Source organism: Perca flavescens, chromosome 15, assembly GCF_004354835.1.
Source record: "Perca flavescens isolate YP-PL-M2 chromosome 15, PFLA_1.0, whole genome shotgun sequence".
Classification (NCBI taxonomy): domain Eukaryota; kingdom Metazoa; phylum Chordata; class Actinopteri; order Perciformes; family Percidae; genus Perca; species Perca flavescens.
Genome location: NC_041345.1, coordinates 4,754,072 through 4,774,289, shown reverse-complemented (window position 1 = coordinate 4,774,289; position 20,218 = coordinate 4,754,072). Strand labels below are relative to the sequence as shown.

The following is a 20,218-nucleotide window of genomic DNA, read 5'->3' as shown; positions in this document are numbered from 1 at the left end:
ACTATATCCAACAGTACTTGTTAAAATATAGCGGGGATGTGAAATTATTTCTCTTTCACAGCACAATACTGCTACCTTGTTTTCTTAAGATAAGAACTATTGCAGTGATGATTTTGGTTTTGTGTTTTATTAAAATATGGCATAAGATTCAGAGAATGTTTTTTTTTTTTTAATCATGTACACAATATCATAAACAGTCTTACATGGTGTTATTGGACACCAACCTACACCATGACACTTGCAGTGAAATAAAACAGCGGTAAAAAAAAATATTTTTTTTTAAACCATAAAAACAGAGTAGTAGAAAAGCAATATATCCAAAAAATTGGATTTAACATTGGGGGGAAAACTCACCACACAGTTCACAGAGTGCATGCAGTGAAGAAAGGACACACACACACACACACACACACACACACACACACACACACACACACACACACACACACACACACACACACACACACACACACACACAACTACACAGTTTTAGTTGTAACCAACGCGGTGCCACCCAGCTCTGTGGCAGGAAGTGGGACCCTGTGTTCCCTCATTTGCCCTCCGCACCATTCTGTCCCAACATGCTTTGCAAGGTCACTGCAAGCGGTGAAGCCCTCCTCCCACTTGGAGCCTGTCTGGGCCCCCAGGTGCTGGTGAGGACAGGGAGAAGGGGCCCATGCTCCTCCCTGCAACATGTTGGCCTGACCGTTTGTCTGTGGAGGCGGTGGGTGGATTTTGGCAGCTGGCTCTGCTTTCTGAAGAGGCCTCTGACACTGTTCTGCATCCTCTGCAACACAAACAACAAAGACATGAGCGTGTCACTGAATATCCGGATTGATTTACATGTAAATATGTTGTGCATATTGTGTAATAGGATCTCCTTGAACACGTGTGGAAGCCTCGTCACAGCTCACTACTTTTAGTCAAGAAAATCATTCAATACACGGTGGACAAGAGAGAAAAGGAAGCATTATGGTTCCATAATACAAAAAAAATGATCATCAAATGCCATGCAACAACACACATCCAGTATACCAACATATCAACTCTCTGCTGAATGATTGGGGTCTTCTGATACTGCCCATCCCACCCAAAAAACAGGAACAGTGGAGAAGATTTGACAATGGTGTCTTTGCTACACTCAAACCAATTGAGCACATTGAAATAAATTGAATAAAAAAGGAAAAATCAAGCAACTAAGGTTTTAATTTTACAGCATCATAAACCACTGTGTACTACACAACGTTGCCTTGTGGTAATAAAATTACACCATCGATTAAGTCTTTAGATATTCACACACATGCTCCTATTTATTGTAGTTTTCTTAATTTAAAGGCAGCTATAAATTGAGGAGAGTTTGAGGGTCAAAAAGACATCCTGTTGCCTCTGTACAGCTATTATGCAGTTATTCATACATCTATAAAGCACTATATTCCCATATTTAGTCAACAAGGGTAAAAAAAACCCCAATGAGGTTTCACAATATGTGAGTGTACAGAGCTGAATAGCTCCACTCTGCTTCTCTAGTTTTATATTGACAGACAATTTCCTCATGGAGGACAAAGGCATGCTATTGATAAAGTGAATCTAGTTTTTGTTTTTCTATATAACTGGGTTAAGACTGCAGAGGAGCTGCATTCCAGATGATTAACATGATGGTCATGTTAGCGTAGTTATCGCATATGACTGTCAGGTTTATTTAAATTCCAGAGTTTTAATCAGCATGTTTCACAAAGTAATTACACACAGATATCAGCAGCTTTCAAAGAGCTGGCTTTATGGATACAAAATGATGTCTCTCTGTCCACTAGGCCACATTCCTACACACTGTAAAGCCATTTTATAACAGCTATTCTGCTGTTAGTGCTTCTCTGCATGTCTTTTTGTCAGTTTACGTGTTTTCAAGGTTGTGTAGACCTAATTTGTCCTGCCTAACCAAAGGATGTGTGTTGAAACCAGAATAGCTGGTAAGAGAGCGGGGCTGACCCATGGGACGCCCGAGAAGAAGAGAACAGAAACTGTTTCTACTGTGATGAACGTCACACTTCATCACCTGCCCGCCTGCAACCCCATTTCCCCCCCGCGCTCTGCGTGTCAGATCTCCGGCTTACAGTAAAAGAAATGGCCGCCACTACGAAGACCTGAAAAACGACAAGTTGCCCTGACGTTTAAATATACGTCACTCGAGGAAGACTTCATTCTAAGACATGAATGATCAATTAATATCTCTGCAATTATTACCTTTGGGGTTTAAATGATACACTCCTTTACCTGATACATTATACTATCAGAAGCTGCTTCTATTAGGGGAGTAAATCATCTTTTGGTGTTAAAATGTCGATGCTGACACTGATATTTTCAAAAGAAAGTCACCGATAGCAAATTCTTGGTGGCAATATTTTGAAATGTGTACTAATGCAGGAACATTTTGAACTTTTCTGTGTTTTATCAACAAATGTCACTCTGAAGCCATTAAAACAGCATTTTATGTGACACTCAAACTCTCCAGAAAAGTGAAGACTAAAGGAATGCTAAAGAAACTCTCTGTTTAGCCTCTGAGGATCCTGGGATATGTTGGCCTTTCTGTGAAGAATAATTCATAAAGAATGAATAAATCACATGAATCATCGATGCCAGATGTCCTTACCTGAGGTGTGGCTGTGCCTGGTCTGTCGTTTGTATATGGTTAACCAGAGAGCCAGAGCCAAGACGGACCCCAGAAAGACCAGCCCCACACAGACCCACAGAGCCGGACTCAGCAGCATCAGTGAGCTGGCCTGGGCAGCCGGGGCCATGGTTCTCAGCGGCGGCTCTGAGGGCAACAGATTGGTTAAGGACCTCAACAGAAAAATAGTTTACATTCTTAACAGCTGTAAACACCCGAGTCATTATATCGGATGGGAGTACCAACTGGGATTTATTAGCATTGGTCAATTGTTTAGTTCCTAAAGGAGCAGGGCTGCAGTCATGTCAATCAAAATTATACCTAAAATGTTTATTTAAGATCAACAGAGGTATTTGTCTTAATGCGGGAGCTCTATGCCCCCCCCACCCCCCACCCCCTTAAACAGATACATAAATAATGCTAAATGGATTTAGCAGCTGTATTGTACACATGTGTAATCACATGAATGCTTTGCTACAGATGAGAAAATATGGACGTGCAAGTCAGGTTGAAAACAACATCTCTGAAGGTTTTTTGATGGTCAAAAGGAATGCAAGTCAACGTCACAAAGTGGCCAAGAGATGCCAAGTCAACTGGGTGCTAAACCAAGACCAGCACAAAGGGGTTTTGAGACTAGACGTTGACAGACCAACTCAGCTCAGGAGGTAGATAAAAAAATAAAATAAAAATAAAATGTTATTATTTAAAGTATTCTTTAGACGGAAAATAAAGGTTCAGAGAAACTCACCCGTTGGTGGTTTAGGTTCAGGTTCAGTTTTGGGTTCGGGTATGGTTACGGTATGGATCTTATGGCATATACCGACGAGGTTGTCCCACTTACTGCCAGCAGGACAGTCCCCTCTGCCCATGGCTGCAGCACTGTGGAGACGTGCTGCTGTGATACCCTCCGCTAAACTTATGTTTATGACACAAACTGAAAAAAACAAAAGATGCGGCAGTGCGCCACAGAGAGGAGGGTAGTGACGGCAGGATATATGAAATACATGCAGAGGGCCCAACAGACGTTTCAGTTCCTTTATTTCATAGGAAAGGGTGAATCACTACATGGGTCCCAGGGGGCAGAGCACGAGGAGAGAGAGAGAGAGAGATAGACTGAGAGAGAGACAGATAGACTGAGAGAGAGACAGATAGACTGAGAGAAAGAGAGAGAGAGAGACAGACTGAGAGAGAGACAGACAGACAGACAGACTGAGAGAGAGAGAGACGGATAGACTGAGAGAGAGACAGATAGACTGAGAGAGAGACAGATAGACTGAGAGAAAGAGAGAGAGACAGACTGAGAGAGAGAGAGACAGACCGATACACTGAGAGAGCGAGAGAGACAGATAGACTGAGAGAGAGAGAGACAGATAGACTGAGAGAGAGAGAGACTGAGAGAGAGACAGATAGACTGAGAGAGAGACAGACAGACCGATACACTGAGAGAGAGAGAGAGACAGATAGACTGAGAGACTGAGAGAGACAGATAGACTGAGAGAGAGAGAGAGACAGATAGACTGAGAGAGACAGATAGACTGAGAGAGAGAGAGAGAGAGAGAGAGAGAGAGAGAGAGAGAGAGAGAGAGATGCATCTATGTTTAAAAAACAAAGAGTTTCTGATCTGTCTGGCTCTATGACTGAAGAACTTCTCCCTAACTTCTTGTCATTGACAGCAGCGAGCTTTCAACACAACTCTTCAGTAAGGGTTGACGTTTTTAAAGTGGGAATAATATGGCTTACCTTGCACAGTAGCTGGATTCTCATGATATCACATATCCCGAGAATCGCAGGATAACATATCACATGGAAATCCGGTTTTCTTTTACCATCCGGTCAGCGTTCATGCCACCCATGATGCCACCTCGGAATAACAGGCCCCGCCCCCTGGTAACGTTGTTTTTCCTACTGCCAGCGTCCACATGGTCGGGATCATATAAAAGGTTGGGATGCGCGTTCTTCTTCTTCTGTTATATTGGCGTTTGGCATAACAACTTGTTGCATGACTGCCTCCAACGGTTGGCCGTAGCCCAGAGCATCAGGTGGTGAAAACATGGAGGCCACAATAACAAAAGATTTTCTGCTGTTTTCTTATGCGAGCATCCTAACAGCACATCGCCAGGTGTTTGTTTGTGTTATCTGCAGGACAACCAACGGGAAAGGACACGGATAATATGTTTGTTTTTTTTGTTTTTTTATACATAGGCCTATTTATGAATAATTTTAACATATTATGTCTGTGTATGTTTCTTGGCAGAGGCATTTGTCCACAATAAACAGTTTATTGTCATTGAAATATGTTCAGTGAACCAAAGTCGCCTCCATCAAACGTCAGTTGTCAACAACGCGTCACCAACTGGGGAACTTGGGTATCAAAATCCAGCCCGAGTTTCCCACCTCTGATTCCCACAGGACGTTTTCACTCGGAAAAACTTTTTTCAGATGTCCATGAAGTTCTAAATGTAGAACTTTAATTTCAAATGCTGGCATGATGCAGATGTGCATCTTACATATACATATTACAAAAGAAAACACAAGCTTAGACAAAAAATACAAACCTGAGATTTTGATTCACATAAATCACAGAACTAGAAAAGCAGCCCTGGGTATAACATTGCACTGATTGTTTTATTTACCACTGAAGTGATAGTGTTCGCATGCATGAAGAAATTCAATCATTTAAAAAATTTAAAAAAAGATTCAAGACGGCATGACCACTGATTTAGTGCATTGATTCTACATTGTATGAAATCATTAGGTTACTCTCAGTGTTCAAGGCACGAATGGCTGCAGGTATATAAAAGGGACAACTGTTTCTTACTGTATTCCAGAGTAAAGTAATCGACATGAGACATATACACATTCAAATATGGATTCAAAATCTGATTGGCAGTTTGAAATCTTGCATTTTATCAGGTGGAAGGAGGTATTTGTACACTGATTCAGACTCTTAAAAAGACTCTTGTAAACTCTTAAAAAAAGAAAGCATTTGTTGATTGGACGCAATTCTTAACTTAAATGACAGCAATGAATACAATTAAAATCATCAGTGTGTAAATAGATGTGTGAACCACAATCTGAAAGCATCAGAAAGACAGACTCTCTGTCTCTCACACACACACACACACACACACACACACACACACACACACACACACACACACACACACACACACACACACACACACACACACACACACACACACACACACACACACACACACACACACACACACACACACACACACACACACACACCCTCCCTCATGGCTTAAAGAGAAGAGGCTGCACCCTGACGAAGGTGAAGTTGTAGCTCTGTGGCAGACCCTTGTGGCTGATGCTGCTGAATCTGTCCCAGGTGAAGGGCGGGAGTCCGTCCTGCGTCGTTGGCCCGTTCACCGCCTCCGCGCCGAAGTCCCCAGCCATGTGGAAATCTGTCACCTGGACGAAGAACAACACAGGAACCAGAGAAAATCAGCTAAAGAGGCATCAGATTTTACAAAACCTACATGACCTTTATTACGGTAGTCTCGCTTTGCTGGACCTTCTTCTACAGCGCTGTGGAGGAGGGTCTGGCCAGTCCACACAGCATTACAGAATGGGAGAAAAAGGTGCTCTGGTTGTGGCCGGTTAGCTCAGTTGGTAGAGCGGGTGCACATACGCAGAGGTTCGACGCAGAAGCTCCAGGGTTCCAATCCGACCTGATAGTTTTCCTGCATGTCTTCCCCCTCTCTCTCGCCTTTCATATCCCAGCTTTCCTATCCAATAAAGGCAGAAATGCCCCACCCCCCCAAAAAAAGGGTTCTGGTTTACAGTATTGGCATTTCTTTAAACCAATCACAATCGTCTTTGGCGGTGCTAAGCATGGAGCAGAGCCACGGTGCCGCTGCAAAATAGCCTCGGGAAGGAACTTGTTTTGGTGGAACGTGAAGTAGTTTTAGTCGTGCAACCGAAAACTCAGATTGGACAGATAGTCTAGCTAGCTGTCTGGATTTACACTGCAGAGATCTGAGGAGCAGTTAACCATAGTCCTCACAAATCCACCGGAGGTTAGAATTCCAACACAGAGAAAGCAGAAGGTAAAGGACATCCGGCCGAAAAGAGTGAAATCCGGCGGATTTTCCGGCGGCAACTGAACAATCCCGGAAGTGGAACGTCGTGGATATAGACTACTATTACGGTAATGCAAGATCACCGTGGTAACAGGGCACTACCTTAGTGTCATAGCAACCTCCCGGTGTAGGCTTCATTGCCCTCAGGTCGCCACGGCAGCAGATGGTCTTGCAGGGGTCACCCTTGGAGTATGGATCCTTCTTGTAGTCTGAAAAGAAACAAACAACAATGGTTACATTAAACATGTGGCCACTAGCAGATTCACAAGTCCTCTTCTGGGCTAATAAGGAGATCTTCATTAAAAATGTGGGATAACATTACTCAATGTGCCTACTGGGCAGAGGCTCAGGGGCCCAAAGTGTTAGGGGCCCCGTAGCCTTCACCTATGAAAATGTCACTCAAAGAGACCATGAAGAGATGCAAAATGACGACAAAGAAACATGAAAGGACTACAAAGAGACACAAGCTACTACAAAAATTACTACAGTGAAATGCCAACATTATTATGCTTTTATGTCAGATCTACTGCTTAGTCATATGTGAAGCAAAGATTAATGATAACCTGGCGAAGCTCAGACATGTCACTGTGTTTTTCAACGCAGACAATGACCCTGATGAAGATGTGCGTCGAAACGCGTTGGTCATTTTAAATATATTGCCAGGCTTTTAATATTTTTGCACAAAACCTACGGAGTGCCTGGGATTGTTTTTGAAGGAGACATGCATTTTGGAATTGAGATCCGTTTCCGCTCATGCAATGAGCCCTTCACATGAGAGACAAACAGTGCACCTGCAATATCCAAAGAGCACCTGTGGCTGAACACAAGAAAGACCCAGCAGCGCTTCCACTCTCACTGGGTTTGTTTGATCATTGGGACACAAAATGCAGATCAGTGCCACTTTCATTGTGGGGAGATAGAACTGGAAAAACAAACGTATGAAACCAGAAGAAATGCAAGTTCCAGGGGATATGGAGAACCAGCTGGATGTGAATCATATACAGTGCTTAAGTTGACTATAAATGGGAATAACAAAATCATCTTTTGGAAATCTCACAATTGGCATGGGGTACTTTCCATAAGATCATCTCTCAATGCAAATCAAATCAGCTAGTAGGCTAACTGAAATAAAACCATGCAATCTGTAGGTATGGTGAAAGGTATGTGATGATGTGGGGGTATGGTGAAGGGTATGAGATGATGTGGGGGGTATGGTTTAGGGTATGTGATGATGTGGGGGTATGGTGAAGGGTATGAGATGATGTGGGGGGTATAGTGAAGGGTATGTTATGATGTGGGGGTATGGTTTAGGGTATGTGATGAAGTGGGGGTATGGTGAAGGGTATGTGATGATGTCGGGGTATGGTGAAGGGTATGTGATGATGGGGGGGGGCTATTTTAATTCCAAAGGCCAAGGGAACTTTATCAGGATGCATAGTATCCTGGATCCATGAAATAACTGGCCTTTAAAAATAAAAATCTGCCTGTCTCTATGGGAATTTAAACATAGGGGTGGACTTACTTATGCCCCCTGTATTTTAAGGAAGAACATTTATTTATTTACAATACATTATTCATTCGTAAATAAAATTGGTGTCCTTAAAGGTTGGATTTTTCCTTATTTTTTTAATTAAAGGTATAGTGGAGGATTTTCTTTTTCCAGGTGGATCATCAAGACTATTGGTCCTCCTAGTTGTCAATCATTCTGGTTATATGTTTACGTAAGGCTGTACAGCTTTCAGGTGTATATGTGTGGTTAGCTTGAGCTACGGTTTCAGCCATTCATTGAAGCATTGAAGCTTTTGGGAGAATATCGCACACGCTGACGTGCGCTAGAAGCACAGGTTGGGCTTCCCACTGATGCCTCAGTCGTGAAGTTTCTACTCCACAGGTAAAGTTTGGCTATTTGGAGAAATCCATTTAAAATCACTGCTAGTAAAAGTTGATGTAAGCTATGATTAGCGATGCTAGCCCTGGCACAAGTCACGCACCGCGCACACACGGTAAACATCTCAATTTGTGAAAAAGTGCAAATCTTCTTTTGGAAAGTAGGCTTGTATGAGCCATGCCGACAGCAACTTGTAAACAGTGCACTCTCGTGCACACGTTTAATAGGCGTTCCCTCTCGGGAGCAGGCAGAGTGTTGCGCATGTGCATTTTTTCAAAAAGTAGGAGAGGGCGGTTCTTTTCTAAAATTCGGGAAAATCCTCCACAATACCTTTAAGGCATTAAGATCAATTTCCAAAAGATGATTTTTAGTCCTCTTTTTAGTCAACTTTAGCATGGGTTCATAAACTTATGCACTGACTAAATGCGACCGAGCCACACACCATTAAATCTCATGATATACTTCAAGGAGTCTAGGTCCTTGACATCAGCCTGGTCACGGCGGAAGATCTTGGCTCTGGGACAGAGATCGTAGGAGAAGTCCTCTCCATACTCCTTCCACATGTCTCCGTAACCGCTCAGCGTGTAGATCTTCTGGTGGAAGGGAATGTTGTAGGACGGCCAGTAACCTGTGGACATCGGAGGCAGCGGGAATAAATGAACTCCACAAACGTCCAAATGAAACGAATACTGTAGACACCAGACAAAACCAGTTGTTACCTCTGCGCAGAGCCTGAGTCTGGTCAGAGTACTCCACCAGCCCGGGGATCTGCTCCACCACAGTCAGAGCGCCATCATCAACGCTGCGGCCCAGATTCACTCTGCTCCTGTCCAACACCATGTACTGGTTGTTGTAGGTACCTACACAAGCAGAGCCAGAGATATCGCCCTTTTTGGTTTTTGTTTTTTATTCCACGCATGCTAGCAGCGGCTAATGTTGCTGGCTGCACAGGTGAGCTGGTGAGTCTTCAGCCCCAACTGATGCTGACTCATGTGACATCACATGAGGCAATATATCAGATTTCACACAGCTCGCTCTGAAGACACAAAAGGATTTACACAACTTTTTTTTAACCCTGATACTTGTAAACAGACTTTGATGTGTAAAATCTCTAAGTATCGGGTCTATGCAAGTTGATCTTACTGTAATTGGTAATTATTGCTAAAATAAATGTATTTTAATGGCTGCCCGGAAGGTAAAAGCAATGCAATAAAGCAAAACGTTAGCAGTAGTGTACGTACACATTCATTTCATTAAGCTTTATTGATTTTATTCTAAATAAAATGGTCTTTAATTAACTATTATTGATTTGTGTTACTGCTCTCTTTTAAAATAGTTAGTTACAGTGCTTAGTGCTATACAAATACAGAATGGCTCACCAGAGTTGTACATGGAGAAGGTTTTGGCCCACTCTTCTCCGGTATGTGCCAAACTGTGAGCCAGCCTGACCCTCTGCCACGACAACAGGCTGTTGGGAGTGATTTTGTCAAAAAGGGAGGAGTTGAAGACATTGTTGGTGGTCTGGGTCATCATCAGACCACTGCCCAAGAGGTAGAAGTCATCCAGAGACACCAAGAAACCTGACGAGAGAGATAGCGGAGACAATTTCTGACAATCTTCGCAGACAAGCCACATTCCAAACGTTGATTCATTGACAACATATCAGAAAGAAGTGTGAGTGAGTGAGTGAGTGAGTGAGAGAGAGAGAGTGTGTGTGTGGGATATTTTAGAGATAAACGAAGATTCTTTAACTTGCAAGTGTCAAACCTTTGCACAGACAAGCAGAAAATCATGTGAAATATGACTATATGTGAACAGGAAAGAAGCGGTGTTTAATCAAAAGCAGGGAGGGAAGGGGACAATAATTATGATAGAAAGTGTATAACATATGGTGTCCTGTTGGACATCATGGGCTCTTGCCATATTGAAAAATCCTGACTGTGGTAAATCTTTGTTTTTGTGGAATACAATTTTACTGTGTGCCGTCCTTGTTATCCTTGAAGGATTCTTGCTAAGGAGAATATCCGGGGCCTACGCACCAGGGTAGCTGCTGAAGGACAGTTTCCCAGTGGCGGCGTGGGGCTCGCTGATGTGGAAATCCCAGTGTTTGTAGATCCGCATTGTGGCAGCGTACGTGTACCAGCTGGAGTGGGCAAACAGGAGGTTCTCGAAGCCGGGCAGCATCTGACGGGGAGGACAGAAAACAGAGGAATGGGGTTAGACTCAACAGTCAATACGGTGTTCCTGAGCAGCAGAAATGACTGGAGTTACTGTCAGGGTGAATCATAGTTTGACACTTCAGCTTCACACTTCACGCAAAGACCTGGTTTCAGGTCAGAGGTAAAGAGGCAGGGCGTCATCCTTAAAGGTTCAACATTAGATTAGATTAGATTACATGTTTGCAGCCAATAATGGAGCCATAGTTGCAGAATCAGTTTGTTCAATCTATTTGTATATATTTGTATATACATGTGTATATATGTATATATTTGTATTCCTGTATTTCTCCGAATGATTTGTACATGCGACAAGAAGATGTTTGTTAAATAAGTAAATTTGTGGTGTCTTGTAATCCCAAATGTTTGGCATGTGAAATAAAACATAACTAAATAACTAACTAACTAACTAACTAACTAACTAACTAACTAACTAACTAACTAACTAACTGTATTGCTGGTTCCGCAACAGACTGAGAGAAAAATCTCCAACATTTTGCTGCTCACGTTGAAGGATCTCAGCTTCCTCGGGAAGTAGAGCCTGCTCATCCCCTTCTTGTAGACAGCAGTGCTGTTGATTTTCCAGTCAATCTCTGGTCTTATCCCCATTCAGCAGCAGGTAATTCTCAGCCAACTCTACACTCTAAAAACTCCTGGGTCAAAAATAACCCATTATGGGTTATTTTTTACCCAACTCCTGGGTTAAAAAGGGACCAACAAATTTCTGGGTTATTTCAACCCAGAAAATTAAATTACTCTTTTTGACCCAACTTCTGGGTTAAATACTTGACCCAAATGTTGGGTTAAAATAACCCAACTTCTGGGTTAAATACCTGACCAAATGTTGGGTTAAAATAACCCAACTTCTGGGTTAAATACCTGACCAAATGTTTGGTTGAAATAACCCAACACTGTAGTTAAAATAACCCAACTTCTGGGTCAAAAGAACAACCCCATTTTCTGGGCTTTTTAACCCAGGAGTTGGGTCACAAATAACCTAACTAACATCTAACTGGGAAAAAATGGATGACCCTCCCCAACAACTTATTGTACTGGTTTGTATTTGGCAAAAACATACAGATGGACATTGTTGTTTTTTTTTTACAGCCATAAAATGTGTGACTAAACCTCTGCATTCTCATCTGACGCATCCCACTCCTCTGTTATGGTGTGGTGGCCATTTCAGTAGATTTACTACTTTAGATTTATGCACTTTTCCTGCATTACATCAAATACTAAGTTACTCATCTAGTGTGCGGTGGTTTATGGGATGAGTATGATGATGGGATATATGATGGGATGACGATATGTACATACGTTGTATCAACAGTCCCGCCCCTCCTCTGAGAGAGGGGGCGTTCTTCTACGGGGGTAGAGAGGGAAGAGGGGTTTCTTCTTCCTCTTCTGAATTTCTGGCAGACTGATGTGTATGTTAAAGGGGCAAGGGTTTAATATATGAACACATTTCTTCTATTTCTTAGTTAATATATCCATGTTTAGAGGGTGTGTCACTTTATTTCTCCTACAAATACTGGTGATAACTGTTTTATCATAATGTACACAACACACAAGTGTGATTGTTCATATTATAAACTCCATAACTCCATAAAATACACCCCTCCAACAAAAAATACATTAGAGAGAGAGAGAACCATATAACCCAGAACATGAGTTACTCTTTGAAAAATAACCCAGCAACCCAAACAATCCAGGAATTGGGTCAAAATATTAGCCCTATAACCCAGAAAATGGTTACTCTCTGAAAAAATAACCCATCATTTTAACCCAACACAAATAACCCAGAAACTGGGTTGAATAAATAACCCAGGAGTTTTTAGAGTGTACAAAGGTTGTCCACCAGTGCCCTGTACTTCCCCCTCCTGACCGACCCTTATATACCCAACAACTGCAGAGTCATCAGAAAACTTCTGTAAGTGACATGACTCCGAGTTGTACTGGGAGTCTGTGGTGTCTGAGGTGAACAGAAGAGGAGACAGCACAGTCCCCAGAGGCAGATATGTAATAGATTTACTGTATTTAATCCAAAAATTACCACAATATGCCATCAGATATTGAGGAAACATTCTAAGTTGAAATACTATCTTCTTTGACAACAATGCTAAAGTCAATATTTTTCTCCTTTTGAAATCTCCATTCCGGGACAGAATGTCTGTCTGTGTTTTGGCCCGTTTGTTGTTGTCACCTGAAGAAGACCCAGCAGGGTCGAAACGTTTCCTTTGTATTAAATATGGGTGCTTAAAGGAGTGTTGCGGACATTAAATTTTTTCACTTTAGTATTTTTCATTTGTCTTGCACCTGCCAGAAGGTGGGATGTGCACACAATTACTTTTATAAATGTTGTTGTCACCTGCCCATTTTGACACAGGGGTTGCCAGACATGAAACCTAAACAGGCATAGGACCATTAGGGCTGCAGAGAGGATGATTGGAGCTGACCTTCCCTCCATCCAGGACCTGTACCGGTCCAGGGTCCGGAAAAGGGCAGCAAAAATCTCTGCAGACCCCTCACATCCTGGTCACAAACTGTTCCCCCTCCCTCCCTCTGGTGGGAGATACAGGGCACTGTTCACCAAAACCAGCCGACACAGAGACAGCTTCTTTCCCCAAGCAGTCGCTCTGTTGAACGCCCAGAAATAGCCCCCACCCTCACACTGAACAAAGTCAATCAACACTGTTCTGCTCATCTACCTCACTTATATTTCAATCTTACAATTACAATATTGTTATTAATATATTACCATTGCACTGAACTGCCTTGCACTATATTTAAATCTTAAATCTCTTTAGATCTTACATCTTTTATACTGATATTGCAGTTCTGTATTCCTTCTCTCTTCAATTGTTATTGTATATTGTATATTTTTTGTGAATTTGTAAATTCGATTGTATACTTAACAGTATTTCTTACTGTCCTTTCTGTTTTTACTCTTTATATGTTAAGGGAGTGTTGTACTTTGAGAGCAAAGTTTAACTGGAGTCAAATTCCTGGCCAACCTGGCCAATAAAGCGGATTCTGATTCTGATAACCAACGGGCTGCAGCGATGGTAGCAGCAACCACACAAACTGGATTAAGGCTATAGTGTGTAGTTTCTGTCGCTCCCATGAGGAATTCTAAGTAATCACGACAAAACTGTCAGCGTGTCCACATGACACAAGCCTTGGGTGACCGCGCACGTGATTACAGCTGATGTTGATGCTTTAGGCCGCATTCACACAGCCTGCGTTGCCAACTGGCTGAGGGTTTGGCCTGGGTGATGCGAAGTCAGCTAAAAAAAGGTCGGAGTCAGCAAGACTCAAAAGTATTCAGTTGGATTCTTAAGCAGCATGTCCTGAAAAATGTTACTGGGGGATTTCTTATGGCAGATATAAGGCAACACTAGACAAAGAAATCTTCAGTAAGCTGTCTGGGAACTTACTCGGGTTTTTAGTGTGTTGAACTCTTTTGGAGCACATTAAACTCTCTTTTTACATCTGATTCTGACTCTTGTGGATTTTGAAAGACTTTTTGCGATTCTGTCATACTTTCTGTCATACTTTGAAGAGAAACTGGAAAAGTATCTGAAAAAGGGCAGTTGGCATGTGGGTCTGAGCCATATAATAATAATAATAATAATAATTACTTGTGATATTGTTGCCATTTATTGTTTTAGTGTTAGGAAATCAACAGGAATCTGTTGAGCACTTTTATTTATTTTTTTTACTCTTGTGGTAGGAATGTCTTGTCTTATGTGTTGTGCATTTTTCTTCTTCACCGTGGGATGGTGAGAAACGAACTTTCCATTCCTCTGCATGTCTAGTATATGTGAAGAAATTGACCATAAAGCTGACTAGACTTAATCTGGCCTTGGCGTCCGATCTATAATTTACAACAACAGGAGACGCTCAAAAAAACGCAGCGGGCCGGCAGCGGAACACCGACTCAACTTTTGGAGAAAGGCAACTCCACGTCACGCTGCCGTGGCCAATCATGTAACGAGTTATGGTGTGAGGCGGTGTGAGAATCCAGTTCAGTAAACAGGAAACATCACTGCCTCTATCGCTGCCACAAGAAAGTTTAAAAACACTATGAGGTTAAAAAAAGGAACACAAGCAGCGAACTGCCCGGGAGTCAAGCTGAAGGTTTCCTGCAACAACAAAGCACTCACTCTGTCTCGCTCCTCTCTTTTCTTTCCCTCTCTCCTGTGAAATAAAGCTGCCTTCAAGTGCGGTTGGAAACATCGAGATCTATAAAGAATGTAATGGAAAACAGTCATTGTGAAATATAATGTCTAATTGTGCTGCATTGGGGGGTTAAGCTGCAGACACACCGACCAGACGGCCGAACCTCGGCAGAAAAGAAAGTTGGACCGGTCGGTCTCCCCGAGTTGGTCAAAAAAGCGCCCAAAAATGAAAACCGGCAGTCGATTGGACGAACGCGTCACGTGGGTCTGGTTTCTCCGGAAATTCAAAGACTGTCATGGCGGCTCGTTCAGAACACAATCTTATATTGTACTGCTATAGTTCACCGAAACGTGTTTCTGAAAACATTTTAAGCGAGAAATAGGCCGTGCAGTAGCTGAATCTGTCTTCATTTCAGATCAACAAAGGTCAGTTTCAAACATTTTCGTCAGATTTTGAGAGACTCCAGTCACGCTCATCCCGCTCCCCGTTTCCGGGTTAGCACTCTACCAATCAGATGAGTCATTTGATACCCCATTTACACTTCCATGGTTATTTTGAAAAACTGAGACATTTTCCTTTGTTTACACGCAAACGGAGAATTCGCCTCTAAAACCGAGTCTTTCTAACAACTCCGGCCAGAGTGGACATTTTGGAAAACTTTGTTTGCACGTATGCATGTAAACTGAGACAAACGGAGGTTTAGGCAGCCGAGGAAGTGAGGAAGAGAAGAGAGAGGAAGTGATTTGTTGCTTTTCTGGGGATTCTGATTGGCTAACGTGGGCTTGAGCTTCTCGTTACACCGCCACCTACAGGTCTGGCGTTCTCCTGACTGCATTGACGGCATATATACACGGGTACGTGTAAACGAACACTTTTCTGAAAACTGACAGCTGTGCACGATGTTATTTTTGAAAACGGAGAGGTTGAAATGTCCGTTTATGAAAATAGCCGGCCACGTGGAAACGTAGCATGAGTCTGACTGCCGGCAGTGCCCGCCCCGCCGATGATACACGTCAAATCGGCCCTCAGCACGGAACACACCGAACAGACTCGAGTCACTGACAACGGCCGATTATCAGCTTGGTGTGTTTTAAAGAACACAACAGGACGTCACACACTTTCAGACACCCCACTCCCCCCCACCCCACAACCCTGTGGAAAATCACCGGATCACTTTTTTTGGTGTGATACACACTTAGTGATTTTGTACAAGGGAGCATTGAGGAACACCCCTCATGTAACACTGTCTCTTGTGTGTGGCTGTGTGCGTTCTTTATGTAGAGTATGTAATAAGCGTAACTGGCCCCTGACCTTGATGAGAGCAGAGCAGTGACCCATCCCGGGGAGTTTGTAGTTTCTGAGCGGAGGGTTGGAGGTGGGGACCAAGGCTGGGATCAGATCCAGCAGGTCTCCCACTGCGTTCAGGAACTGGACATCAAACAGGGACAGTGGCTGTGGGAAGGACACCAGATAAACAGCTGTTGGTCAGCAAATTAAAATAAAAATGAATGGTGAACAGTAGTGTTGGCTTTAACAGGAAGACAGCCATTAAATCCAAAAATAAATCTCTATTACAAAATCACTGAAATCATGTTCTATTGGGAGACTTTTTAGATAATCTTCACTATCCAAGCTATCATAGATGCAATTTAGAAATTGTCTGTAATAATGGAAGTTTCATTGATAATAATATACTGTAGTCATATTGGCACCATAAGTGTTGTCTTGTGGATCATAAACTAACTTTTGGAAGAAATGGATCTGCTTGAGATCTACAAGCCATAAATAAGGCATACAATGTCAGAGTGACTAAATGTGATCTATGATCACAAGTTTGGTTTGAATTGGAGGTTCCTCATTTTAAATAAGAACTGAGCAGAGAAGTATTTAAAGCCACGTACCACACTGATAGTTTCGTTGGTAAAGATAAGATTCAAATGTGTACATTTCATAAGGATTTTCTTAATTAGGACCCATCTACGTTTTATCTTATCATAAATGTATTGTGCAAGAAAAAGTTCTCTTCGGTCCAATTCTGTGGCTGGCTCAGATGAGTTTTATTCACTGGAGACAGAAGTGAAAAGATGTAAATTCTCTTGGACCAAAATGAGTTTCTAGCCAGGAGCCAACAGAAGAAACCAAAGCTGAGAAGACATTCATCTCAAGTCTGTTGGAGTAGATTTGAACTGACTCGATACCGTCTGCTCCAACTAATCAAAAAGTGCTTTAATAAGTTAATCTCTGTCTGAACAAAAGGTCTCACTCAGTGACCGACATGAAACGCTTCCCCTTAACATGAAGCTAGAGATAAGGCCGACATACTGTACTTAACTAAATCAGGATACGCTAAAAGTTGGGTGATAAGGTAAAACAGTTTCCGCACAGTCACAATGTCATACAGAGCAGCAGGACTTTATCAGGCAACTGGAAAGAGAATATTAGGATAATATGCAACTAAAACTATTAGGTAGTTCATTTTCTTCTACAGTGTACACTTCAAACCTGAATGTGAACAGCTGCATTTTATTCTGTCTTATTATTTGTGTATTTGTTTTTGCATTGTAGAGAAAAGACATCCCACGGGGCTTCTATGAATGAAAAAGAGCCTGTTAAAACAAGAGTTAATATATAATGATAAGATCACGTTCATGTTATACATGTGGCCTTTATACCTTTTTCCCTTGTTCCTTGGCCCAGTGTGCGACTCCGGCTTGCAGTCCGTCCATCTGAGCCACGATAAAGCCTGCATGTTTCCACAGAGGATCAGAGCTCTTGTTCAGCTTCACCTGCTCTCTGGTCCATTCATCCTGCTTCCTACAAGCCCAACAGGCACATGATCAGGGCTTTAAATTGACACCTGCCAACCCAACGTTGTAAAGTTACGAACCAATTTGGGTAGTGATGAATGAAGCGAAGTCTCGGGTTGGTGATGGTGCAGCGGATATGACACATGCCTTTGGTGGGGGAGATCTGGGTTCAATTCCCACTACGATACATCAACCAATGTGTCCCTGAGCACGACGCTTAACCCTGACATGTGTAGCAACTGTAAGTCGCTTTGGATAAAAGCATCAGCTAAAATGACGTGTAATGTAATAACTCAGTTTAATTCGGCCGGCTGCAGAAACGATCCGACAAGTCAGCGTTAACAGATCGGTCTGTTTGACGACAAGACATTTGTGCGAATGGAATAAAGCAAAACCAACCAGAGGAGCAGAAATAAAGTTAGGAAAAAAAAAATACATGGAGATATTTTTCAAGAGTAAAATAAATGTTACAATGTTAAAAAAAACATGGATGCTTAAATGTATTCAGCGGCACTTAAAGTATGTTTTTATTTTCCCTGGGAAAAAATGATTGGCTGGTAACTTTAAAAAAAATGTACTAGCCATGTTGGCTGGTGATTAAAAAAGTGAATTTAAAGCCCTGGACATGATTATTCATCAATCACAATGAGCTGATATAATGCTTTTACAGTATGTTTGGCCACATCATAGTCTGAGCTGGGTGTGAGCTACACTGATCAACTCTGAGAAGAGGATATGAGAGATCATAACAGGTGACTCTGATTGTTTACTGTCAGGGACTGAGGTGCTGCTGCTGTGGTTTTAATTTTGTTTTAAAAGGAAAAGGGAACAGACTCACGCCATGAAATTCTGAACGGGGCTGAGAATCTTTGGGTCGTGGATCAGCTGTGGATACATGTTGGCGTAGTGGTCCATCATCTGCCTGGGGAGGAAAAGTACTAAATGAATGGAATCAGTAGCCTATGATCTTAAAACAAAGTGTTTGATCATGTTTGGTATGCTGGTGGGTGCTGTCAAACATTTCTTGATTGTTACCAGCTGTCGGTTTCTCATCTTCGTAGAGTTTCTCATCAGACTCACACTGATCAACATACGGGAACAGCTCTATAGGAACGGCGAGCGTAGCAGCACATTCAGGACACTTACTGGGCGGTGAGGAAGCCCTCGAGGTAGCCGGCCAGGAAGAAGGTCACCTCATCAGTTTCGGGGGTCTTTCCGTATCCGGCACGTATCTCTAGGATGCTCCAGCCGGTGCTGGACAGGGTATCATTCAGATACCCGTATGCATCCCCATCCGTCTCCAGCACCCCCTCCTTCAGCACGACCATCTTGTGTTGGGGGTCCCAGTACACCGTGGCTGCTGTCATTTCTGAGAAATCCATGTTAGATAAGTTAGAGGACATAAACAAAATAAAATGGAGGGTTGCTACACTTACACTACGCTTATGGAGACTGAGGCTGGAGAGTTGACTCCTAGAATACAAGTGCAGTCCCATGTGCAAATCTAACAGTGAATCAACTAACATTGATGTTTCTTTTATAAGCTTATGCTGGTCTATACTGATTGCACGGTAGGCCTAGTATAGCCTATTGTTGCACCTTTAAATGTGCATTGCATTTTTGTTTGTGTGTTTTTTTTTTAGCTTGAGTGACAGATGACATCTACTAAGAGGTCACAGGACTATGTCCCATTCACTAAAAATATCCCACCACTGCATGTCTGAATTTCTTTCTTGTTTCTATTTAGGCGTATGTTATTTTGATTTATGGATAAAAACGAAAATAAAAGTGAAAAGTAAATCATTTCAGTGAATCTTATATCAGCACAGAAAACAGAATCCACTCAAGCGGGTCATCTTCGACACATTTTTTAAATCTCGACAGTTAATATAATACAGAGTTTGAGTAAAAAGAATACAAAATGCATGTGCACGCTTACAGCCAACCCATTAGATCTATAAACAGCCTCCCGTGATTCCCCATAAACTCGGCTCACTTACTGTCAGCAGAGGCGAAGGTCGTAGCCGTAACAAATAAAAGAAAGACATAAAGCCTCTTTACTAAAAGCATGTCTGTGTTAAAAACAGCGAAAGCCAAACGAAGTGTAGAAAAGAGACGTGAATCGTTCAACAGAGATTCAGGCGAAGAGGAAATCAGTTGGTGGCGAAGGGAAAGTCCGAGTCAACCTGAGTTCCAGGGAGCGGAACGTTTCCGGATTGGCTGCAGGACGAAAAGGGAGGAACAAGAGACTGCATGTTTCCTTTCAGTGGTAACAGAGCTGCCCTCCTAAATGTCATAGAAGTCTTCCTAATTTTTTTTTTCGGTTTCAGACTCACAATGGGGAGCAAAAT

The 20,218-nt window shown here is 42.4% G+C and overlaps 1 protein-coding gene across 1 annotated transcript; it reads right to left on the bottom strand.

The window, feature by feature from the left end:
- Nucleotides 1-5,857: 5,857 nt before the first annotated feature.
- plbd1a (phospholipase B domain containing 1a) lies at nt 5,858-20,116 on the bottom strand. The gene is made up of 11 exons (XM_028598945.1): nt 19,868-20,116; nt 19,014-19,236; nt 18,706-18,789; nt 17,733-17,874; nt 16,372-16,512; nt 10,702-10,846; nt 10,042-10,242; nt 9,382-9,522; nt 9,105-9,290; nt 6,877-6,983; nt 5,858-6,103 (listed from the first exon to the last, which is right to left on the bottom strand). Exons 1-11 carry the CDS (start codon nt 19,935-19,937, stop codon nt 5,927-5,929), a joined length of 1,617 nt encoding a protein of 538 aa, XP_028454746.1. The 5' UTR covers nt 19,938-20,116; the 3' UTR covers nt 5,858-5,926.
- Nucleotides 20,117-20,218: the final 102 nt, after the last annotated feature.